The 27,211-nt window shown below is 44.5% G+C and overlaps 1 protein-coding gene across 1 annotated transcript in view; it reads left to right on the top strand.

The window, feature by feature from the left end:
* Positions 1–552: 552 nt before the first annotated feature.
* The window catches only part of zranb3 (zinc finger, RAN-binding domain containing 3), an 80,018-nt gene continuing 53,359 nt past the window's right edge, over positions 553–27,211 (top strand). Inside the window, exons 1-8 of the mRNA XM_038997395.1 lie at positions 553–707; positions 9,001–9,019; positions 9,338–9,516; positions 13,687–13,918; positions 14,556–14,641; positions 17,741–17,912; positions 23,530–23,664; positions 25,360–25,479. Coding sequence (XP_038853323.1) covers positions 553–707; positions 9,001–9,019; positions 9,338–9,516; positions 13,687–13,918; positions 14,556–14,641; positions 17,741–17,912; positions 23,530–23,664; positions 25,360–25,479 — 1,098 coding nt within the window. The remainder of the gene's footprint in view (positions 708–9,000; positions 9,020–9,337; positions 9,517–13,686; positions 13,919–14,555; positions 14,642–17,740; positions 17,913–23,529; positions 23,665–25,359; positions 25,480–27,211) is intronic.

Here is a 27,211-nt window from a genome sequence, read left to right as displayed (position 1 = left end):
TACCGTGGAAGTTAATGTAACCGTATTTGTCAGAGTACCTTTGTAACCATCCTCCTGTATCCCTATTCTTCCTAGCATCAATAGTCTTCTCGTTCTTTGTCTTACCTTAACAGATATCCTTGCATTGGGTAACCCAGCAGTCTCTTAGCACCTTACCAATAGGAGAAGAGGAGCGGTCATCTCGTGGCAGTTCAGCAGCCTGTTCCTGATATTGTCGCAGGTAAATACATGCATGGGGAGGACAGTTGTACTGAGACATGGTGCATCACCAAGCTGTAAAACGGCACTGAAAGCATTTTAAATAGGCATTTTAGTCATTTAGCAGACGCTCTTATCCATAGCATCTTACATTAGTAAGTGCATACATTTTCATACTGGCCCCGTGGGAATCGAACCCACATGGAGGCAAATTTGAGTAGTGCCTCCATTTTTGCAAAATGCCAAAGCCAGGCTGGATGATTAATTGTCAGCCAGGGTTGGTTTTTCTTCTTACTGTTGTTTTTTCGCTCTCTTTTCATTCTCTGGAAAGGTATCTAAAAGTCAAGACGGGCCATGAGTGAGGTCCAGGATAGGGATTGTGATCCCCAGAACTCCCATGTTGACAGGAAATGGGACAGTCAGTTGTCATTTCTCCCAGACAAGCTACAACAGAGACTGATGCCATTCCAAAAGGAGGGGGTCAAATTCGCCCTATCAAAGAATGGAAGGTAGGTGGTTGTTAGTAAACTGGTTATCAATCAAATTGATTGATTTATAAAGCCCTTTTTACATCAACAGCTTTGTCACAAAGTACTTTACAGTAACCCGGCCAAGGTCCCAAATAGTAAGCAGAAGCACAGTTTGTGCTCACTTTATTCAATAAGTCATTTTTACTTTAAAAGCTAATCAAAAATAAAAAAAAAGTTGTATTAAGCCTGTAGCCTGAATCACCTCAGCCTCACACAATGTGAGCAGCAGAAGAAAAAGCCAGCCAGAGCCTGACTACTCGTCAGTCAGTCAATCAGTGGATGTCAGAATCCCAGGGGACAGGCAGTCAGGGACAGTCAGGTCAGAGTAGTCAGCCTGAGCAGTAGATCAATACAGGGACAGTAGAAGTGCTGTACTATGAGGATGAGTCATCCAGTCAATATGTTGGAGGCATTAATGTGACAGTAAACACTATCTGGGCTTTGTAGGGCTCTGTGTACGGTTTCTCCATGGAGACTAGTGATGCAAGCTGTTAGCGATCAGGAGAGCAGGGCCAGGTGCTGTGTTGGAGTTGTTGTAGTGGGACCAGAGGCTGAGGCAGATCAGAGCAACACACACATTGACTGCCAAGTTTGGTTTGTCTTTTAGGACACCCTCCGTGGACAGAGGTTGACATGTTTGTATTGAAGAACTCTAGCTAATAGTTATACATTGTACAGACTCTTCTAATCGAGAATCAGGTTGTTTGATTGCCCACCTCGCATCAATATGTAGCCTGGTTTGGAATTACGTTGATGCCAATTTATTTATTTGTAATGCAATTTAGAAAGGCTGGGAGCCTGATACTAATCTTCTTATGATAATGTAGTGTCAGTTACATTGCATTCCACTCGGGCATAATGTCAGTTACATTGCATTCCACTCGGACATAATGTCAGTTACATTGCATTCCACTCGGACATAATGTCAGTTACATTGCATTCCACTCGGGCATAATGTCAGTTACATTGCATTCCACTCGGACATAATGTCAGTTACATTGCATTCCACTCGGGCATAATGTCAGTTACATTGCATTCCACTCGGACATAATGTCAGTTACATTGCATTCCACTCGGGCATAATGTCAGTTACATTGCATTCCACTCGGGCATAATGTCAGTTACATTGCATTCCACTCGGGCATAATGTCAGTTACATTGCATTCCACTCGGGCATAATGTCAGTTACATTGCATTCCACTCGGGCATAATGTCAGTTACATTGCATTCCACTTGGGCATAATGTCAGTTACATTGCATTCCACTCGGGCATAATGTCAGTTGACTTAAAAATTATATTTGAATGAGGTTGTGCGAAGTACATCACATGCCATCTAACTAAAGCGTTATTGTAAGTGTCTGCCGGGGCCACTTGTAAGGGTTGCCACGCCGACGCTGGTGTTACGACAGATCAATAGACAGATAGACTGTGTTGTTGTTTCTCTTGCCTGAGCTTCAAAATGACTTTGAAATTCAATACCACAGCCGATGTTGATGTGTGCATCAAATCCCCGGACCCCAACACAGGTCCCCAACACACAACTGGTCCCCGATGATATTCTCAGTTTGGATGTCATGTGTGATTTGTCACATCCTTAGCCAATAGATTTAAAGATATGACTTAAAATAAGTTAAAACTACCCCCCTCCTTATTGTATGATATAAACAGTGTTTCATTTGAGATGGGGGTGTAATTGTCAGCCAGGCGTTTGCTTTGCTGAGCCAGACTAAGCAGAAACAGCTCTACATCAATTATAAAGGCTTATTAATGAATTAATTACAAAATGCTGATTCATCACGATGCAGTGACGAGGAAAATGTGACAAGTATGTAAAATAGCTTTATTTGCATGCTGACATAGGCCTAATGCATGACTTAGCTTAATGATCCTAGAGCTTGTAGATCTGATAGGATTAGTGAGGTGTGTTCCCGTTTAAAAAAACGTTTTCAAGTTTTATTGTTTTCACGTGGACGAGTACAGTGAAATGCCTTTTTTGCTAACTCTAAACCCAACAATACAGTAATCAATAACTGTGTAATACTAAAAATAACATAAGGTTGTTGATATTGAAAGATAGGTACAGGTCCCAGAAAAATAATCCCACTACCTGAATAGCCTACCTGTCCGTGGATAAGAAAGCATAAATAATATTAATGTATGGTAATATGAGCCTCAGTGTAAGTCGTCTAGTCTATGTTCCATTCATTGAAGACAAGACAAAAGACTTAAATGATTGTGTGGAAGGTCAAAGACCCCGCCTCCATCCCGGGAGGAAGAGCTGCGTTTACAGACATCTTGGTGCTGGTGGGTTTCACAGATAACATTAAAAAGTTGTTCAACGTGCTGTTGTCAAGCAACGGTGGCAGTCAGAGCATCCTCCAGGAAACCAGCTGTCTGGCTGAACGGGCCTCCTATTCCCTGTATAGTGCATTACTTTTGACAACAGCCTGGGCTAAAAAGTAGTGCACTACATAGGGAACAGGGTGACTTTTGAGATGCACCCAGCTTATTGAAAGGAGAATGATTAATGCGTGGAGAAATGGAAAGCACCTGGCTGAAAGGAGCCTCTCTCGCTGTCTTTCTCCCTCTGTTTTCTCTCTCAATCTCCCTCCCTCTCTCCACTCCCATTGTGTGTATGCATTATGCTGGTTGAGCAGAGTGGGCTGGCAATTAGAAGAAACACCAGTGGAAGGTGCTCATTAATCATGCTGTTCAACTGAAGGGGAAGGAGGGGGATCACAACTGCTTTTCTCATGGGTAGACTAGCTCTACCTACCTTGTGTTACATTTTGAATAGCACATCTCACGATCATTGCAGACTGGTGTTGCCTACCTGTGTTACATTTTACATTCAAGTCATTTAACAGACGCTCTTATCCAAAGAGACTTACAATCAGTCCATTATACTAAAGAAGCCCAAACGACCACGAACAGCCATGATAATGAGCATTAGGAGTAGCCTAAAACCTATTTCAATATACAGTGCATTCGGAAAGTATTCAGACCCCTTGACTTTTTCTAAAATTGATTACATCGTTTTTTCCCCCTTATCAATCAACCCACAATACCCCATAATGACAAAGCAAAAACAGGTTTTTAGAAATGTTTGCAAATGTATTAAAAAATAATCTTAAATATCACATTTACATAAGTTTTCAGACCCTTTACTCAGTACTTTGTTGAAGCACCTTTGGCAGCGATTACAGCCTCAAGTCTTCTTGGGTATGACGCTACAAGCTTGGCACACCTGTATTTGGGGAGTTTCTCCCATTCTTCTCTGCAGATCCTCTCAAGCTCTGTCAGGTTCGATGGGGAGCTTCGCTGCACAGCTATTTTCAAGTCTCTTCAGAGTTGTTCGATCAGGTTCAAGTCCGGACTCTGGCTGGGCCACTCAAGAATATTCAGAGACTTGTCCTGAAGCCACTCCTTCATTGTCTTGGCTGTGTGCTTAGGGTCGTTGTCTTGTTGGAAGGTGAACCTTCGCCCCAGTCTGAGGACCTGAGTGCTTTGGAGCAGGTTTTCATCAAGGATCTCTCTGTACTTTGCTCCGTTAATCTTTCCCTCGATCCTGACTAGTCTCCCAGTCCCTGCTGCTGAAAAACCTTCCCGCAGCATGATGCTGCCACCACCACCATGCTTCACCTTAGGGATGGTGCCAGGTTTCCTCCAGATGTGACACTTGGCATTCAGGCTAAAGAGTTCAATATTGGTTTCATCAGACAAGAGAATCTTGTTCCTCCAAGCAGGCTGTCATGTGCCTTTTACTGAGGAGTGGCTTCCGTCTGGCCACTCTACCATAAAGGCCTGATTGGTTGAGTGCTGGTTAGATGGTTGTCCTTCTGGAAAGTTCTCCCATCTCCATACAATAACTCTGGAGCTCTGTCAGAGTGACCATTGGGTTCTTGGTCTCCTCCCTAACCAAGGCCCTTCTCTCCCGAATGCTCAGTTTGGCCGGGCAGCCAAGTCTAGGAAGAGTCTTGGTGGTTCCAAACATCTTCCATTTAAGAATGATGGATGCCACTGTGTTCTTGGGGACCTTCAATGCTGCAGAAAGGTTTTGGTACCCTTCCCCAGATCTGTGCCTTAACACAATCCTTGGTTTTTGCTCTGACATGCACTGTCAACTTTGGGAACTGATATAGACGGGCTCCTGAGTGGCGCAGCGGTCTAAGGCACTGCATCTCACCGCTAGAGGCGTCACTACAGACCCTGGTTCAAATCCAGACTGTATCACAACCGGTTGTGATTGGAAGTCTCATAGGGCGGCGCACAATTGGCCCAGCGTCTTCCGGGTTTGGCCGGTGTAGGCCGTCATTGTAAATAAGATTTTGTTCTTAACTGACTTGCCTAGTTAAATAAATAAATAAATTAAATAGACAGTGCCTTTCCAAATCATGTCCAATCAATTGAATTTACCACAGGTGGACTCCAACCAAGTTGTAGAAACATCTCAAGGATGATCAATGGAAATAGGATGCACCTGAGCTCAATTTTGAGTAGCAAAGGGTCTGAATACTTATGTAAATAAGGTATTTCAGTTTTTTATTTGTAATACATTTGCAAAAATGTCGCTTTGTCATTATGGGGTATTGTGTGTAGATTGATGAGGAAAAAGAAAATGTGGAAAAAGGGAAGGGGTCTGAATTCTTTCCGAATTCACTGTAGATACTATCTGAAAAAGAAGTGCTAGAAAGAGTGTTGGTGGAATCCGTTATGAACAGGGAGGTGTGGATAAAGCCTGTTTTGTAAAGGCTGGTGGAGGGAACAGGCTAACAGCTTATAACCTTGTGAGCAGGGTAATAAAACTGTCATCATTGATCTGTGGAGCTACTACACTTAGAATTGCAAAGGGAGGAAGCTGTGGTGTGATTATTATTGGATTGGCAGTGGCTCTGTTGTATCCAACTGATGGACAGACCTGACTGGAAATCAGACCTCTTATTTGTGTTGATATTGCTTATGTCATAATACATTTAGCAATATCAACATGATTCTTAGTTTGAAATGGTGACCATAGTCTAGGCTATATTGTTACTGCACACTCACTAGACTATATATATATTTACACACAGTGCTGTGAAAAAGTATTTGCCCCTTCCTGATTTTATTTTTTTGCACATTTGTCACACTTAAATGTTTCAGATCATCAAACAAATTGTAATATTACACAAAGATAATCAGGAAGGGGACAAATACTTTTTCACAGCACTGTGTGTGTGTGTGTGTATAATATATATATATATATATATATATATATATATATATATATATATATATATATATATATATATATATATATAATATACACACACACTACAATGTCTTTAGAAAGTATTCATACCCCTTGACTTATTCCACATTTTGTTGTGTTAGTGTTACGTTCCCCAGCAAGAATGTCTCTCAAACAGAAGGGGGAACTAACAGTCACTGACAACAGTCGAAACAGGTGTGTTTTAGGAGGGCTTCTGAAAGACACTCATGGGGGTGTCTACTGAAAGTTGACTAGCAACAACTGGGACCTAAAAGACACCCACCATGAGCGCCAACTAAATTTGCCCAAGAACAGGCAAACAAAAGGAAAAACCCACCAAACTTAGACAGGAAACAAACTAAACATCAGATGAAGGAATGTTTGTGTAAAAATCACAATAGTGAGTGCCAACTGAAGGTGTCAACCTTTAGTCGAGAGTTTCAAATCCTTGGTGTTTTTGGACCATGATAGTTCGTTGGTGATGTGGACACCAAGGAACTTGAAACTCTCGACCCTCTCCACTGCAGCCCTGTCAATGTTAATGGGGGCCTGTTTGGCCCTCCTTTTCCTGTAGTCCACAATCAGCTCCTTTGTTTTGCTCACATTGAGGGACAGAGTGTGGTGCCAGGACAACAACGTCAGGTCTCTGACCACCTCCCTATAGGCCGTCTCATCGTTGTTGATCAGGCCTACCACTGTTGTGTCGTCAGCAAACTTAATGATTGTGTTGGAGTCATGCTTGGCAACGCAGTCGTGGGTGAACAGGGAGTACAGGAGGGGACTAAGCACACACCCCTGCATGCCGCATAACATGATGCTGCCACCACCATGCTTCACGGTAGGGACGGTGCTAGACGGGTGATGCGCTGTTCCTGGTTTTCTCCAGACATAGAGCTTTGCATTCAGGCCGACAAGTTCAATTTCAGTCTCTTCAGACCACAGAATCTTTTGCCTTATGATCTCAGAGTCTCAGGTGCCTTTTTGCAAACTCCAGTTGTGCTGTCAAGTGCCTTTTTTTCAGGAGTGGCTTCCGTCTGGCCACTCTCCCATGAAGCCCAGATTGGTGAAGTGCTGTAGATAGACTGTTGTTCTTCTGGCATGTTCTCCCATCTCAGCCAAGGAACTCTGTACTTTTGTCAGTGGTCATTGAGTTCTTGGTCACCTCTCTGACCAAGGTCCTTCTTGCCCAGTTGTTCAGTTTGGTCAGAGGGCCAGCTGTAGACAGAGTCTGGCTAGTTCCATGGTCCTTCTTGCCCAGTTGTTCAGTTTGGTCAGAGGGCCAGCTGTAGACAGAGTCTGAGTAGTTCCATCATTCTCTCAATGATGGAGACCACTGTGCTCTTGGAATCAATTGTTTTATACCCTACCCCAGATATATGCCTCATCACAATTCTATCTTGGAGCTCTACGGACAGTTCCCTGGACTTCAGGATATAGTTCCTGCTCTGACATGCACTGTCATCTGTGGGACCTTAGAAAGAAACCCACCTGTCTATATATGTCCAAACAATTGAATTGGCCAAAGGTGGACTCCAGTCAAGTTGTGGTGACGTCTCATTGTTGATCAAAGGAAATTGGATGCACCTGAGCTCAATTGGGAGTGTCATAGCAAAGGGGTGTGGATACTTACAGTGTGTAAATTTAGATATTTCTGTATTTCATTTTCAGTAAATTAGCAACTTTCTAAAAGCATGTTTTACTGAGTCATTATGGGTATTGTGTGTAGATGGGTGAGAGAAATTCAGGCTGTAACACAAAATGTGGAATAAGTCAAGGGGTCTGAATACTCCCTGAAGACACTGTACATACTCACTCACACACTACATTGACACTCCCACACAAAACCCACACACATTCATATACACTACATATGCTAACACACACACACATACCGACACAACACAAACACACATGCACGTGCACACACACACACACACACACACACACACACACACACACACACACACACACACACTTTTACACTCATCATTGTTACTGCTACTGTTCTTTATTTTACTCTTAATATTATCTATCCTGATGTCTAGTCACTTTACCCTACCTTCATGTACATGTCTACCACAAATACCTTATTATTATCTATCCTGATGCCTAGTCACTTTACCCTGCCTTCATGTACATGTCTACCACAAATACCTTATTATTATCTATCCTGATGTCTAGTCACTTTACCCTGCCTTCATGTACATATCTACCTCAAATACCTTATTATTATCTATCCTGATGCCTAGTCACTTTACCCTGCCTTCATGTACATATCTACCTCAAATACCTTATTATTATCTATCCTGATGTCTAGTCACTTTACCCTGCCTTCATGTACATATCTACCTCAAATACCTTATTATTATCTATCCTGATGTCTAGTCACTTTACCCTGCCTTCATGTACATATCTACCTCAAATACCTTATTATTATCTATCCTGATGCCTAGTCACTTTACCCTGCCTTCATGTACATATCTACCTCAAATACCTTATTATTATCTATCCTGATGCCTAGTCACTTTACCCTGCCTTCATGTACATGTCTACCACAAATACCTTATTATTATCTATCCTGATGCCTAGTCACTTTACCCTGCCTTCATGTACATATCTACCTCAAATACCTTATTATTATCTATCCTGATGCCTAGTCACTTTACCCTGCCTTCATGTACATATCTACCTCAAATACCTCGTACCTCTGCACATTGATCTGGTACTGGTACTTCCTGTATATAGTTGCACATTGATCTGATACTTCCTGTATGACTCCATTCTTGTGTATTTAATTGTATTTCTCTTGTGTTACAATTTTTTATTTTTTATTAATATTTTTAAACTGTGTTGTTGGGAAGGGCTCGTAAACAAGCATTACACGGTAAAGTCTACACCCGTTGTATTCGGCGCATGTGACCAATCCATTTTGATTTGATTGCTAGTGCAATATTGCGTGAATACATGAAGTATTCTATGTCCTCCACTCTCAACCCCCGTCGTTCTCTTCTCTGTTTCAGGTGTATGATCGCAGATGAGGTAAGCCGTGAAGCACACACAACCCAACTCCCCAGTCCTATCAAATCTATTTTCCTCAAATAATATATGCTATGCTCCCTCTGAATTAATTTGTCAAGTTTAAGAAACCTTCCTAGCCATGTAATCATTTTTGACACAAAGTCATTCTAGAATCTATTGGTGTCTCAGAATTTCACGAACACTCCATCACATGCTGTTTGCTTACTTTTGAGCCAGGCAATGATTGTGTTCGGTTTCTTTTGAAATGAGTTTTCATCGATTATACACATACATCATTGTTTTCATCCTCCATATTGTATTGTTAATCCTCTTCTCCAGATGGGTCTGGGGAAGACGGTGCAGGCTATCTCTGTGGCCTACGCCTACAGACAGGAGTGGCCTCTGCTCATCGTGGTGCCCTCCTCTCTAAAGTACCTCTGGATCGAGGAGATGGAGAGGTGGATACCTGAGCTCAACCCTGGAGATATTAACCTGGTAGAGACCAAGAGGGACACGCTGTACGTTACCCCATGTTAACTTCACCTGGACTCTGGTCTGTTTTTCCTACGCTGCTTGGCTGTGGTCCTGCTTTCCCTACTGAAGTTCTCCACCTGTTAAAATGCAGGTTCATGTTTTTCGTTTGTTCTGGAGGCACCTCTGCAGAGTGGTCACTAACTAGCACAGCCACAAAGTCATCAACTCTTAAACCTAACCCTAACCACACTGCTAACCCTAATGTCTAACCCTAACCACACTGCTAACCCTAATGTCTAACCCTAACCACACTGCTAACCCTAACCTTAACCACACTGCTAACCCTAATGTCTAACCTTAACCACACTGCTAACCCTAACCTTAACCACACTGCTAACCCTAATGTCTAACCCTAACCTTAACCACACTGCTAACCCTAATGTCTAACCCTAACCACACTGCTAACCCTAATGTCTAACCCTAACCTTAACCACACTGCTAACCCTAATGTCTAACCCTAACCTTAACCACACTGCTAACCCTAATGTCTAACCTTAACCACACTGCTAACCCTAATGTCTAACCTTAACCACACTGCTAACCCTAATGTCTAACCCTAACCACACTGCTAACCCTAATGTCTAACCCTAACCACACTGCTAACCCTAATGTCTAACCCTAACCACACTGCTAACCCTAATGTCTAACCCTAACCACACTGCTAACCCTAATGTCTAACCCTAACCACACTGCTAACCCTAACCTTAACCACACTGCTAACCCTAATGTCTAACCCTAACCTTAACCACACTGCTAACCCTAATGTCTAACCCTAACCACACTGCTAACCCTAATGTCTAACCCTAACCTTAACCACACTGCTAACCCTAATGTCTAACCCTAACCACACTGCTAACCCTAATGTCTAACCCTAACCTTAACCACACTGCTAACCCTAATGTCTAACCCTAACCTTAACCACACTGCTAACCCTAATGTCTAACCCTAACCACACTGCTAACCCTAATGTCTAACCCTAACCTTAACCACACTGCTAACCCTAATGTCTAACCCTAACCACACTGCTAACCCTAATGTCTAACCCTAACGACACTGCTAACCCTAATGTCTAACCTTAACCACACTGCTAACCCTAATGTCTAACCCTAACCACACTGCTAACCCTAATGTCTAACCCTAACCACACTGCTAACCCTAATGTCTAACCCTAACCACACTGCTAACCCTAATGTCTAACCCTAACCACACTGCTAACCCTAACCTTAACCACACTGCTAACCCTAATGTCTAACCCTAACCTTAACCACACTGCTAACCCTAATGTCTAACCCTAATGTCTAACCCTAACCACACTGCTAACCCTAATGTCTAACCCTAACCACACTGCTAACCCTAATGTCTAACCCTAACCACACTGCTAACCCTAATGTCTAACCCTAACCACACTGCTAACCCTAATGTCTAACCCTAACCACACTGCTAACCCTAATGTCTAACCCTAACCACACTGCTAACCCTAATGTCTAACCCTAACCACACTGCTAACCCTAATGTCTAACCCTAACCACACTGCTAACCCTAATGTCTAACCCTAACCACACTGCTAACCCTAATGTCTAACCCTAACCACACTGCTAACCCTAATGTCTAACCCTAACCACACTGCTAACCCTAATGTCTAACCCTAACCACACTGCTAACCCTAATGTCTAACCCTAACCACACTGCTAACCCTAATGTCTAACCCTAACCACACTGCTAACCCTAATGTCTAACCCTAACCACACTGCTAACCCTAATGTCTAACCCTAACCACACTGCTAACCCTAATGTCTAACCCTAACCACACTGCTAACCCTAACCTTAACCACACTGCTAACCCTAATGTCTAACCCTAACCTTAACCACACTGCTAACCCTAATGTCTAACCCTAACCACACTGCTAACCCTAACCACACTGCTAACCCTAATGTCTAACCCTAACCACACTGCTAACCCTAATGTCTAACCTTAACCACACTGCTAACCCTAATGTCTAACCCTAACCACACTGCTAACCCTAATGTCTAACCCTAACCACACTGCTAACCCTAATGTCTAACCCTAACCACACTGCTAACCCTAATGTCTAACCCTAACCACACTGCTAACCCTAATGTCTAACCCTAACCACACTGCTAACCCTAATGTCTAACCCTAACCACACTGCTAACCCTAATGTCTAACCCTAACCACACTGCTAACCCTAATGTCTAACCCTAACCACACTGCTAACCCTAATGTCTAACCCTAACCACACTGCTAACCCTAATGTCTAACCCTAACCACACTGCTAACCCTAATGTCTAACCCTAACCACACTGCTAACCCTAATGTCTAACCCTAACCACACTGCTAACCCTAACCTTAACCACACTGCTAACCCTAATGTCTAACCCTAACCTTAACCACACTGCTAACCCTAATGTCTAACCCTAACCACACTGCTAACCCTAATGTCTAACCCTAACCTTAACCACACTGCTAACCCTAATGTCTAACCCTAACCACACTGCTAACCCTAATGTCTAACCTTAACCACACTGCTAACCCTAATGTCTAACCCTAACCACACTGCTAACCCTAATGTCTAACCCTAACCACACTGCTAACCCTAATGTCTAACCCTAACCACACTGCTAACCCTAATGTCTAACCCTAACCACACTGCTAACCCTAATGTCTAACCCTAACCACACTGCTAACCCTAATGTCTAACCCTAACCACACTGCTAACCCTAATGTCTAACCCTAACCACACTGCTAACCCTAATGTCTAACCCTAACCACACTGCTAACCCTAATGTCTAACCCTAACCACACTGCTAACCCTAATGTCTAACCCTAACCACACTGCTAACCCTAATGTCTAACCCTAACCACACTGCTAACCCTAATGTCTAACCCTAACCACACTGCTAACCCTAATGTCTAACCCTAACCACACTGCTAACCCTAATGTCTAACCCTAACCACACTGCTAACCCTAATGTCTAACCCTAACCACACTGCTAACCCTAATGTCTAACCCTAACCACACTGCTAACCCTAATGTCTAACCCTAACCTTAACCACACTGCTAACCCTAACCCTAACCTTAACCACACTGCTAACACTAATGTCTAACCCTAACCACACTGCTAACCCTAATGTCTAACCCTAACCTTAACCACACTGCTAACCCTAACCCTAACCTTAACCACACTGCTAACCCTAATGTCTAACCCTAACCACACTGCTAACCCTAATGTCTAACCCTAACCACACTGCTAACCCTAATGTCTAACCCTAACCACACTGCTAACCCTAATGTCTAACCCTAACCTTAACCACACTGCTAACCCTAACCCTAACCTTAACCACACTGCTAACACTAATGTCTAACCCTAACCACACTGCTAACCCTAATGTCTAACCCTAACCTTAACCACACTGCTAACCCTAACCCTAACCTTAACCACACTGCTAACACCAATGTCTAACCCTAACCACACTGCTAACCCTAATGTCTAACCCTACCCTTAACCACACTGCTAACCCTAATGTCTAACTCTACCCTTAACCACACTGCTAACCCTAATGTCTAACCTTAACCACACTGCTAACCCTAATGTCTAACCCTAACCACACTGCTAACCCTAACCTTAACCACACTGCTAACCCTAATGTCTAACCCTAACCTTAACCACACTGCTAACCCTAACCTTAACCACACTGCTAACCCTAATGTCTAACTATAACCTTCAATTAAGACCAAAAAGCTCATTTTTGTTTTCATGATTTTTACAACATAGTACATGTTGACTTTGCAGCTGGTCTATCTAAGGGAGATCTTTCAGTTCTTGCTCCTGGACAAGACCCATGACAATAAACGTTAACCTGCAGTTTAAAATTGTAAATGTGCAAATTGATATTTTCGTTCCTGCTAAATGAATGTCTATTTTCTCAATCAATTTAGTTCAAGTTGACAGTATCAGTACAACAGCAGTCAATGTTTTCACTGTTAGAGATTATTGATCATCGGTGTGTTTCTGTCCACTCTACAGAGGCAGTACGGTAACAGTGTTGGGTTACAGGCAGCTCACCACAGACCCATTATAACACACTATAACCCATACATAACACATTATAACCCTCTGTGTGTGTTATATAGGGGGATCAGTAGCAGTAAGGTAACAGTGTTGGGTTACGGGCTGCTCACCACAGATGCACGCCCCCTGGTGGAGGCTCTGACCAGACAGAGGTTTAATGTGGTGGTGGTGGATGAATCCCACTACCTCAAGTCCAGGAACGCAGCCAGGTCTAAGATACTGGTACCACTCATCCAGAACGCCAAGCGGGCCATCCTACTGACGGGCACCCCGGCCCTGGGACGGCCAGAGGAGGTACGGTACCCCCGAAGGTCCAAACGTCCGAACACACGCCTTCCCCCGATCACACATTTCTGTTCTATTCTGACATTTCAACCAGCTTGGCCCGCTGGGATCCTATCATTCCTTTTGTCTGCCTTCAGTCTTTCACAGACACAGATATGTATTGAACCTGTCCTAGAGGAAGCATGAAGGGCTGGTTGAATACAGATGGTCTGGGATTTAAAGGGTCTAGAAACCATTGCAGCTCTGTTCTTTCTGTAGTATTTATAACTTTAAAATGACACACACACCACACAGAGCCCGTGCCAGAGAACCAGCATCCCTCCCTTCCACCCACGCGTTACTATTGTTCACTACACCAAACCTTTCATTTCCCTGTGTAACAGCAGAGGATTCTTGGCTCCACTGTGCTGCTGCAGTGCTTTGATGAGGACAGACACAGTGGCTGTAGTTATTCACATGGCTGCTGCCTGAAAAGCTCCATTTGAATAATTGTCCATTATTATCATCATGGCAGAAATGTTCCGTTTAGTGCCTTGAAGAGTGATGGTTAGAATGGAGGGGGCAGAACACACCTGCCACACCTCTCTCTCTCTCTCTCTCTCTCTCTCTCTCACACACACACATTCCATGTATTATGTTTCCACAGCTCTTTATGCAGATAGAGGTTCTCTATCCTAGGATGTTTGGAACGTGGAGTGACTATGCCAAACAATACTGTAACGCCCACTACAGGTAATGCCCTACACACACATACAAACACACACACACACACACAGTAATATTGACCATTGGCATGGTGAAAATGCTACATCTCCCACTTTCCTCCCAAAATGACAAACAGCAGTGTGTACATACTGGGCAGTCGCATAATGACACTGCAGCAGACAGACACACTGACCCAAACCCTGGTGTCTGTCCCTCCCAGGTTGCTTGGTAACAGGAGACAGTGGGACAGGAGACAGTATTATCTGTCCCTCCCAGGTTCCTTGGTAACAGGAGACAGTGGGACTATTATTATCAGTCCCTCTCAGGTTGCTTGGTAACAGGAGACAGTGGGACTGTTATTATCTGTCCCTCCCAGGTTGCTTGGTAACAGGAGACAGTGGGACTGTTATTATCTGTCCCTCTCAGGTTCCTAGGTAACAGGAGACAGTGGGACTGTTATTATCTGTCCCTCTCAGGTTGCTTGGTAACAGGAGACAGTGGGACTGTTATTATCTGTCCCTCTCGGGTTCCTTGGTAACAGGAGACAGTGGGACTGTTATTATCTGTCCCTCTCAGGTTGCTTGGTAACAGGAGACAGTGGGACTGTTATTATCTGTCCCTCTCGGGTTCCTTGGTAACAGGAGACAGTGGGACTGTTATTATCTGTCCCTCCCAGGTTCCTTGGTAACAGGAGACAGTGGGACTGTTATTATCTGTCCCTCTCAGGTTGCTTGGTAACAGGAGACAGTGGGACTGTTATTATCTGTCCCTCTCAGGTTCCTTGGTAACAGGAGACAGTGGGACTGTTATTATCTGTCCCTCTCGGGTTCCTTGGTAACAGGAGACAGTGGGACTGTTATTATCTGTCCCTCTCAGGTTGCTTGGTAACAGGAGACAGTGGGACTGTTATTATCTGTCCCTCTCAGGTTCCTAGGTAACAGGAGACAGTGGGACTGTTATTATCTGTCCCTCCCAGGTTCCTTGGTAACAGGAGACAGTGGGACTGTTATTATCTGTCCCTCTCAGGTTGCTTGGTAACAGGAGACAGTGGGACTGTTATTATCTGTCCCTCTCGGGTTCCTTGGTAACAGGAGACAGTGGGACTGTTATTATCTGTCCCTCCCAGGTTCCTTGGTAACAGGAGACAGTGGGACTGTTATTATCTGTCCCTCTCAGGTTGCTTGGTAACAGGAGACAGTGGGACTGTTATTATCTGTCCCTCTCAGGTTCCTTGGTAACAGGAGACAGTGGGACTGTTATTATCTGTCCCTCTCGGGTTCCTTGGTAACAGGAGACAGTGGGACTGTTATTATCTGTCCCTCCCAGGTTCCTTGGTAACAGGAGACAGTGGGACTGTTATTATCTGTCCCTCCCAGGTTGCTTGGTAACAGGAGACAGTGGGACTGTTATTATCTGTCCCTCTCAGGTTGCTTGGTAACAGGAGACAGTGGGACTGTTATTATCTGTCCCTCCCAGGTTGCTTGGTAACAGGAGACAGTGGGACTGTTATTATCTGTCCCTCTCAGGTTCCTTGGTAACAGGAGACAGTGGGACTGTTATTATCTGTCCCTCCCAGGTTGCTTGGTAACAGGAGACAGTGGGACTGTTATTATCTGTCCCTGTCGGGTTCCTTGGTAACAGGAGACAGTGGGACTGTTATTATCTGTCCCTCTCAGGTTGCTTGGTAACAGGAGACAGTGGGACTGTTATTATCTGTCCCTCTCAGGTTGCTTGGTAACAGGAGACAGTGGGACTGTTATTATCTGTCCCTCTCAGGTTCCTTGGTAACAGGAGACAGTGGGACTGTTATTATCTGTCCCTCTCGGGTTGCTTGGTAACAGGAGACAGTGGGACTGTTATTATCTGTCCCTCTCAGGTTCCTTGGTAACAGGAGACAGTGGGACTGTTATTATCTGTCCCTCTCGGGTTGCTTGGTAACAGGAGACAGTGGGACTGTTATTATCTGTCCCTCCCAGGTTGCTTGGTAACAGGAGACAGTGGGACTGTTATTATCTGTCCCTCTCGGGTTGCTTGGTAACAGGAGACAGTGGGACTGTTATTATCTGTCCCTCTCGGGTTGCTTGGTAACAGGAGACAGTGGGACTGTTATTATCTGTCCCTCTCGGGTTGCTTGGTAACAGGAGACAGTGGGACTGTTATTATCTGTCCCTCTCGGGTTGCTTGGTAACAGGAGACAGTGGGACTGTTATTATCTGTCCCTCCCAGGTTGCTTGGTAACAGGAGACAGTGGGACTGTTATTATCTGTCCCTCTCAGGTTGCTTGGTAACAGGAGACAGTGGGACTGTTATTATCTGTCCCTCCCAGGTTGCTTGGTAACAGGAGACAGTGGGACTGTTATTATCTGTCCCTCTCGGGTTGCTTGGTAACAGGAGACAGTGGGACTGTTATTATCTGTCCCTCCCAGGTTCCTTGGTAACAGGAGACAGTGGGACTGTTATTATCTGTCCCTCTCAGGTTCCTTGGTAACAGGAGACAGTGGGACTGTTATTATCTGTCCCTCTCGGGTTGCTTGGTAACAGGAGACAGTGGGACTGTTATTATCTGTCCCTCCCAGGTTGCTTGGTAACAGGAGACAGTGGGACTGTTATTATCTGTCCCTCTCGGGTTGCTTGGTAACAGGAGACAGTGGGACTGTTATTATCTGTCCCTCTCGGGTTGCTTGGTAACAGGAGACAGTGGGACTGTTATTATCTGTCCCTCTCGGGTTGCTTGGTAACAGGAGACAGTGGGACTGTTATTATCTGTCCCTCTCGGGTTGCTTGGTAACAGGAGACAGTGGGACTGTTATTATCTGTCCCTCCCAGGTTGCTTGGTAACAGGAGACAGTGGGACTGTTATTATCTGTCCCTCTCAGGTTGCTTGGTAACAGGAGACAGTGGGACTGTTATTATCTGTCCCTCCCAGGTTGCTTGGTAACAGGAGACAGTGGGACTGTTATTATCTGTCCCTCTCGGGTTGCTTGGTAACAGGAGACAGTGGGACTGTTATTATCTGTCCCTCCCAGGTTCCTTGGTAACAGGAGACAGTGGGACTGTTATTATCTGTCCCTCTCAGGTTCCTTGGTAACAGGAGACAGTGGGACTGTTATTATTTGTCCCTCCCAGGTTCCTTGGTAACAGGAGACAGTGGGACTGTCGTGGTGCCTCTCATCTAGAGGAACTCCACCAGCGTCTCAGTGAGATCATGATCCGGAGGCTGAAGGTCCAGGTCCTCCCCCAGCTACCCCCCAAAATACGCCAGCGCATCCCCTTCGACCTGCCCAAAGACGCTGCCAAGGTAACGGACAGACAGGCAGACAGACCGAAACACACACATACACGCTGACAAACGGCTGGACGGACGGACCCCTCTAGGCAGAGGGGACGGGATGCTAAATATTCTGAAAATATCCCCTCATTATCATATCTCTCTCTCACACTTCCCCACCCTCCCTCTCTTGCTCTCCCATCCTGTTGCTCGGCAATGGTATCCAATTTACACTAATTATCATTTTATCTCCCATTGCCATATGGTTTTTATTTCAGTCTTGCCCTTTTCCGTAAGTAAGTAAAGTAGCCTTTCATACTGATCAGCACTAGCTGTCTGTTCTATAAAACTGAATTACCTCAAATCAAATGTATTTATAAAGCCCTTCTTACATCTGCTGATATCTCAAAGTGCTGTAGAGAAATCCAGCCTAAAACCCCAAACAGCAAGCAATGCAGGTGTAGAAGCACGGTGGCTAGGAAAAACTCCCTAGAAAGGCCAGAACATAGGACGAAACCTAGAGAGGAACCAGGCTATGAGGGGTGACCAGTCCTCTTCTGGCTGTGCCGGGTGGAGATTATAACAGAACATGGCCAAGATGTTCAAATGTTCATAGATGACCAGCAGGGTCAAATAATAAAAATCACCGTGGATGTCGAGGGTGCAACAGGACAGCACCTCAGGAGTAAATGTCAGTTGTCTTTTCATAGTCGATCATTCAGAGTATCTCTACCGCTCCTGCTGTCTCTAGAGAGTTGAAAACAGCAGGTCTGGGACAGGTAGCACGTCTGGTGAACAGGTCAGGGTTCCATAGCCGCAGGCAGAACAGTTGAAACTGGAGCAGCAGCACGGCCAGATGGACTGGGGACAGCAAGGAGTCATCAGGCCAGGTAGTCCGGAGGCATGGTCCTAGGGCACAGGTCCTCCGAGAGAGAGAGAGAGAAAGAGAGAATTAGAGAGAGCATACTTACATTCACACAGGACACCAGATAAGACAGGAGAAATACTCCAGATATAACAGACTGACCCTAGCCCCCCGACACATAAACTACTGCAGCATAAATACTGGAGGCTGAGACAGGAGGGGTCGGGAGACACTGTGGCCCCATTCCATATACCACTGTACCCTGTGAGTTCTGTACCCTGTGAGCTCTATAGCTCTGTACCCTGTGAGTTCTATACCCTGTGAGTTCTATATCCTGTGAGCTCTATAGCTCTGTACCCTGTGAGCTCTATACCCTGTGAGTTCTATACCCTGTGAGCTCTATACCCTGTGAGTTCTATATCCTGTGAGCTCTAGAGCTCGATACCGTGCAAACTCTAAACTCTATACTCTGAGCTGTATAAACTCTGTGTGAACTCCATAATCTCTGAACTAGCTCTCTAGTCTAGTGTGTAAACTCTGTGAGCTCTATACCCTGTAAGCTCTATAGCTCTCTACCCTGTGAGCTCTAAACTCTGTGTACTCTATACTCTGTGAGCTCTATAAACTCAGTGTGAACTCCATAATCTCTGAGCTAGCCTCTGTGAGCTCTCTAATAGTGCGTAAACTACTCTGTAAGCTCCACTCTCCGCTAGCCTCTGTATGAGCTCTCTAGTCTAGTGTGTAAACTTTACTCGGTGAGCTCTAAACTCTGTGCCCTCCATCCTCCGCTATGCTCTTCTCCTCTCTGTGCTGCTGTATAAGGTTGAAGTAATGAGGTAGAACTCATCCTCTGTTCCCTCTCATCCTCTGTTACCTCTGTCAGCCAGAAGAATGCATGGCCTCTTTTTTTCTCTCTGATCTCTCTCTCTCTCTCTGATCTCTCTCTCTCTCTGATCTCTCTCTCTCTCTCTCTCTCTCTCTCTCTCTGATCTCTCTCTCTCTCTCTCTGATCTCTCTCTCTCTCTGATCTCTCTCTCTCTCTGATCTCTCTCTCTTTCTCTCTCTCTCTCTCTCTCTCTCTGATCTCTCTCTCTCTATCTCTCTCTGATTTCTCTCTCTCTCTCTCTTTCTCTCTCTGATTTCTCTCTCTCTCTCTCTTTCTCTCTCTCTCTCTCTCTCTCTGATCTCTCTCTCTCTCTGATCTCTCTCTCTCTCTCTCTCTCTCTCTCTCTCTCTCTCTCTCTCTCTCTCTCTCAGTACAAAGAGACCTCACCTGCTGCTGCATTCCAAAATCACATGCGGTTGACTCACACACACACACACACACACACACACACACACACACACACACACACACACACTCTCCTCAGCCTACGCTCTCCACTGGCTGGCTAATTTAAGGACTGTATGTATGCAGTCAGTGTGAATGAAATAATGAATATATGCATGTATGGGGTTTATATACAGTGCATTCAGAAAGTATTCAGACCCCTCGACTTTTTCCACATTTTGTTACGTTACAGCCTTATTCTAAAATCAATTACATATTTTTTTTAAATCCTCAGGAATCTACACAGAATACCCCATAATGACAAAGCAAAAACTGTTTTTTTAGAAATGTTTGCAAATGTATTAAAAATAAAAAACAAATACTTTATTTACATACATATTCAAACCCTTTGATATGAGGCTCAGCTGCATCCTGTTTCCATTGATCATCCTTGAGATGTTTCTACAACTTGATTGGAGTCCACCTGTGGTAAATTCAATTGGTTGGACATGATTTGGAAAGGCACACACCTGTCTATATAAGGTCCCACAGTTGACAGTGCATATCAGAGGCACAGGAGTTGTCCATAGAGCTCCGAGACAGGATTGTGTCGAGGCACAGATCTGGAGAAGGGCCTTGGTTAGGGAGGTGACCAAGAACCCGATAGTCACTCTGACAGAGCTCTAGAGTTCCTCTGTGGAGATGGGAAAACCTTCCAGAAGGACAACCATCTCTGCAGCACTCCACCAATCAAGCCTTTATGGTAGAGTGGCCAGATTCTCTGGTCTGATGAAACCAGGATGGAATCTTTGGCCTGAATGCCAAGTGTCAAGTCTGGAGGAAACCTGGAACCATCCCTACGGTGGAGCATGGTGGTGGCAGCATCATGCTGTGGGGATGTTTTTCAGCGGCAGGGACTGGGAGACTAGTCAGGATTGAGGGAAAGATGAACGGTCGAATTACTCAGGTCCTCAGATTGGGGCGAAGGTTCACCTTCCAACAGGACAACGACCCTAAGCACACAGCCAAGACAACGCAGGAGTGGCTTCAGGACAAGTCTCTGAATGTTCCTCGGTGGCTCAGCCAGAGCCCGGACTTGAATCCGATCGAACATCTCTGAAGAGACCTGAAAATCGCTGTCCAGTGATGCTCACCATCGAACCTGACAGAGCTTGAGAGGATCTGCAGAGAAGAATGGGAGAAACTCCCCAAATACAGGTGTGCCAAGCTTGTAGTGTCATACCCAAGAAGACTCAAGGCTGTAATCGCTGCCAAAGGTGCTTCAACAAAGTACTGAGTAAAGGGTCTGAATACTTATGTAAATGTGATATTTCAGTTTTCTATTTTTAATAAATTAGCAAACATTTCTAAACTGTTTTTGCTTTGTCATTATGGGGTATTGTGGGTAGATTTGAAGGAGAAAAATAACAATTGAATCCATTTTAGAATAAGGCTGTAACGTAACAAAATGTGGAAAAGTGCAGGGGTCTGAATACTTTCTGAAGGCCCTGTATGTCTAAATATCATAATATATAGCTTGTCTTTGTATTTACATACCAAAGGTAAGGGGACATGTATGTGACTGTGTCTTAGTAGTAAATGAGAACTTGTTCTCAACTGGCCTACCTGGTTAAATAAAGGTGAACTAAAAAAATACTTGCAAATGGGTTTTGCCTCAGATTTGTACAATTCAGATGTATCTGTTGTCTTCTCAGAGCTGCTTCCTACTGCCTTTCTACAGTAATACCCCTAACTCCCTTAAATACTCCTTCGTACTGCCTTTCTACAGTAATACCCCTAACTCCCTTAAATACTCCTTCGTACTGCCTTTCTACAGTAATACCCCTAACTCCCCTAAATACTCCTTCGTACTGCCTTTCTACAGTAATACCCCTAACTCCCCTAAATACTCCTTCGTACTGCCTTTCTACAGTAATACCCCTAACTCCACTAAATACTCCTTCGTACTGCCTTTCTACAGTAATACCCCTAACTCCCTTAAATACTCCTTCGTACTGCCTTTCTACAGTAATACCCCTAACTCCCTTAAATACTCCTTCGTACTGCCGTTGTACAGTAATACCCCTAACTCCCTTAAATACTCCTTCGTACTGCCTTTCTACAGTAATACCCCTAACTCCCTTAAATACTCCTTCGTACTGCCTTTCTACAGTAATACCCCTAACTCCCTTAAATACTCCTTCGTACTGCCTTTCTACAGTAATACCCCTAACTCCCTTAAATACTCCTTCGTACTGCCTTTCTACAGTAATACCCCTAACTCCCCTAAATACTCCTTCGTACTGCCTTTCTACAGTAATACCCCTAACTCCCCTAAATACTCCTTCGTACTGCCTTTCTACAGTAATACCCCTAACTCCACTAAATACTCCTTCGTACTGCCTTTCTACAGTAATACCCCTAACTCCACTAAATACTCCTTCGTACTGCCTTTCTACAGTAATACTCCTTCGTACTGCCTTTCTACAGTAATACCCCTAACTCCCCTAAATACTCCTTCGTACTGCCTTTCTACAGTAATACCCCTAACTCCCCTAAATCCTCCTTCGTACTGCCTTTCTACAGTAACTCCCCTAAATACTCCTTCGTACTGCCTTTCTACAGTAACTCCCCTAAATACTCCTTCGTACTGCCTTTCTACAGTAATACCCCTAACTCCCCTAAATACTCCTTCGTACTGCCTTTCTACAGTAACTCCCCTAAATACTCCTTCATACTGCCTTTCTACAGTAACTCCCCTAAATACTCCTTCATACTGCTGTTGTACAGTAACTCCCCTTGTACAGTAACTCCCCTAAATACTCCTTCATACTGCCGTTGTACAGTAACTCCCCTAAATACTCCTTCATACTGCCGTTGTACAGTAACTCCCCTAAATACTCCTTCATACTGCCGTTGTACAGTAACTCCCCTAAATACTCCTTCATACTGCCGTTGTACAGTAACTCCCCTAAATACTCCTTCATACTGCCGTTGTACAGTAACTCCCCTAAATACTCCTTCATACTGCCGTTGTACAGTAACTCCCCTTGTACAGTAACTCCTCAGAATACTCATTGTGTTTCACCTTGAGAGCAGACTGTGTGTGATTTATTGTGTTGGGCTAGTGTGTTCTCCATCTTCAACATCCCCTTGTCACAATCCAGCTATAATTGGGCTAGCCCATGTGACCTACCTAGGCACTACTGACGTGAGGAGAGGAGAGGAGCAGCGTCTTTGGGAATTGTCTTGTCTTTCTTTTTCTCCTTCCTCCTTTCTCTCCACCTGGAGGAGGAAAAGTAGGGTACCATCCACAGCAACATGTTCTGCCCTTATAGCTGCAAACAGAAGATGGGAAAGAGAAAGAAAGAGACAGGCCTTTTGACGTGTGTGTGTGTGTGTGTGTGTGTGTGTGTGTGTGTGTGTGTGTGTGTGTGTGTGTGTGTGTGTGTGTGTGTGTGTGTGTGTGTGTGTGTGTGTGTGTGTGTGTGTGTGTGTGTGTGTGTGTGCAGGAGGCGAGCGGCAGCTTGGAGGAGTGGGAGCGCCTGATGAGGACGATGGGTTCGGGGGTCTCTGCCACGGACAACCCCTTCGCTGAAGTCATGGGGCTCGTGACACGCATGTACAAACAGACCGCCATCGCTAAGGTACAGTGTATATACACACACAGGCACCTAACCCCGTCCTGGCCCAGCACTTCTGCACCGTTCTAGAAAAGGCTCTCTCTCGCTCTCTCTCTCGCTCTCGCTCTCTCTCTCTCGCTCTCTCTCTCGGTAGAGAGGTTGTTTGTTGAAGGGCGGTGTCAAAAGGTGACAAACATGTTTTTTTTCTTCTCCTCAGATGCAAGGCCCTCCCATAGGTTATTATGCTTCACATTACTCAGAGCGCATCGCCATGGGAACAGAGTGAAGGTCTGCCACCCCTTAGTGAAAGCGTTCTGGCTGGCCATCATAACTCTGGACAGCCATAACTGTGGCCTTTCAATTTCTCAGTTTTTTTCTAAAGTAAACCTTTTCGACACAGCAGACCGAACCCAAATATAGCGGAACCTTTCCAAGGTGTTACTTCTAATGTGGTTGCCATGGTAACACCACCAGGCAAGAATGTCAGCCGTTAACTTCCAGGTGACTTTAAGTGAAGGAAGCTGGCTTGGTATGCAGGATACAAACGTTTTTCAACAGAAAACAGAAAACAAGCACAGATAGTACCTCCACCTGTTTCGCTCCGTTTTGGACAGTTTTACGTTTGTTAGGTGTCTAACTGAACATGACCCAGGCTCCTCTGTAATAAGGATCCTGCACCAAGGTTAACAAAGCCTCAGACAGCCTCAGCCTGCTGAACGTAATCAGCGGAGGAATCCTTCCTCACCGGTTGGCTTGTTTCGCTCCGTCTTGTTTGCTGATTGGCTTTTCTCTCAGTTTCCCTTCCTCCTCCTCCGCTTGATTAAAGTTCACCGTTGTGTCGCTGTAGACGTGTCATCCTCCTGTCTCATTTCCTCGCCCATCCCTTTCGGTTGGCTGCTGCTTCACACACACTGACAGAAAATAACTTTTTGGGGGGGTGAGTGGATACACACACACATCTCATGTCACTTCTGAAGCGGATGTGAATGCCTGGCGAGTGGACCATTATTGCTTCCCAAATCGCACCCTATTCCCTACATGGTGCACTACTTTTGACCAGAGCTCTATGGGCCCTGGTCAAAAGTAGTGCACTACATAGGGAATAGGGTGTCATTTTGGGACCGAGTTTGGCAGTGTGGAGGGGGACAGGGTTTTTATTTTTACCCCGTCTACCAGCAGCAGCAGATGCTCCCAATTACCCAGAGACCCTGCTGCCTCTGATGATGGACTTTAAAGAGAGATAACATATCACTGCTTCAGTGGACAGGAAGTTTGTGTTGCACTAATTAAACTTCTGCAGAGTTAAAAGCAACCCAGCAACCCAGTAATGAGAAGTTCCCATTAGCAGATGGAGGAGGAGGCTTCTAGCTAGACCTGCTTAGACCTACTTTCATTATCCCCCTCTGAGAGGAAAGGCCTTCTGATAATTAACAGTCCAAGTCTCTAGGTGAGCGAGCAGAGACTGGTGACAGAGGTCTGAAGTCCAGGAGGTGTGTGGCATGTGGACAGCAGGACAGGACTGTCGATTGGGGGGGGGGGTGTATCGTATAAGTGGTCCTTCAAGACAAATATATGTCTTGAGTATGTGTCTCATAGCAATTCATGATTCATTCCCTTCCTTCCATTGGTTGATTTCCCCTGTATGGCCTTCGCATAGAGATGTATTCTAATATGTTGTTATTGCATTTCTATTGGCCCCTCTGTGGTCTCCTCCTATAGGCTGGAGCAGTGAAAGACTACATAAAGATGCTGCTGGAGACTGAGAAGTTAAAGTTCCTGGTGTTCGCTCATCACCTGACCATGCTACAGGCATGTAGCGAGGCTGTCATCGAAGCCAAGGTAACTGTTGTTCACTCATCACAACTAATGGACACGCACACCTCTCCCACTGTTCAGCAGCCCCTTCTGTCACAAATTCACCATTAAGGGGCCATCTCTCTCCCTCTCCCTGACACAGCACACAGATGTGCCCTCAGGCACTTTCTCAGACCTGTCAAACTGTTATGGAGATTATTCCATACCAGTCTTCAAATCCTAAAACACTTAAAGGTTGAGGAAGTTACTCTAGAAGCTAGCAGATTCATTACTTACCAACAACAGCTGTAAATTCCACTAAAACTACATCACATTCTGAAGTTGACTTTTCTTGCTTTGTCTAACAACACTTTAATGAATCTAGCAACGTTTTGTGGTTCAGAGTGCAGTATATTTTTTGTTTCTTAGTGAAACATGTTTGCTAGCGAAGGGCTTTGAAGAAAATTCGATTTCAGCTAATAGGGAAAAGTATCTAACAAAATAACTACACTGAACAAAAATACAAAGCAACACGCAACCATTTCAAAGATTTGACTGAGTTACAGTTCACATAAAGAAAACAGTCATGTAAATTTTTTTTAAATTTATTTTTATTTCACCTTTATTTAACCAGGTAGGCTAGTTGAGAACAAGTTCTCATTTACAACTGTGACCTGGCCAAGGTAAAGCATAGCAGTGTGAACAGACAACAACACAAATATATTCATTAAGCCCTAATCTATGGATTTCACATGACTGTTGGTCACAGATACCTTTAAAAAAACAAAAAGGTAGGGGTGTGGATCAGAAAAAAGTCAGTATCTGGTGTGACCACCATTTGCCCCATGCAGCACGACACATCTCCTTCGCATAGAGTTGATCAGGCTGTTGATTGGGCAATGCAGTATCATACTGAAACATGAGTTGATGGCGGTGGATGAATGGCACGACAATGGGCCTCAGGATCTCGTCACGGTATCTCTGTGCATTCAAATTGCCATCGATAAAATGCAATTGTGTCTGTTGTCCGTAGCTTATGCCTGCCCGTACCATTCACAACATTGACATCAGCAAACTGCTCGTGAATATGACGCCATACACGTGGTCTGCAGTTGTTGGACATACTGCCAAATTCTCTACAAAGACGTTGGAGGTGGCTTATGGTAGAGAAATGAACATCAAATTCTCTGGCAACAGATCTGGTGGGCATTCCTGCAGTCAGCATGCCAATTGCACACTCCCTCAAAACGTGAGACATCTGTGGCATTGTGTTGTGTGACAGAACTGCACATTTTTGAGTGGCCTTTTATTGTCCCCAGCACACGGTGCACCTGTGTAATGATCATGCTGTTTAATCAGCTTCTTGATATGCCACACCTATCAGGTGGATGGATTATCTTGGCAAAGGAGAAATGCTCACTAACAGGGATGTAAACATATTTGTGCACAAAATCTGAGAGAAATAAGCTTTTTGTGCATATGGAACACACTTTTATTTCAGCTCATGAAACATGGGACCAACACAGTAAATGTTGTGTTTATATTTTAGTTCAGTGTTCTACTGGTTAAAAGCTTTAGAACACCTACTCATTCAAGGGTTTTTCTTTATTTTTACTGTTTTGTAGAATAACAGTGAAAACATCAAAACTATGAAATAACACATATGGAATCATGTAGTAACCAAAAAAGTGTTAAACAAATCAACATATATTTTAGATTCTTCAAAGTAGCCCCCCTTTTGCTTTGATGACAGCTTTGCACACTCTTGGCATTCTCT

The sequence above is a fragment of the Salvelinus namaycush genome, chromosome 7 (genome assembly GCF_016432855.1).
Source record: "Salvelinus namaycush isolate Seneca chromosome 7, SaNama_1.0, whole genome shotgun sequence".
NCBI classification, from domain to species: Eukaryota; Metazoa; Chordata; class Actinopteri; order Salmoniformes; family Salmonidae; genus Salvelinus; species Salvelinus namaycush.
This window is presented reverse-complemented; position numbering and strand designations above follow the sequence as displayed.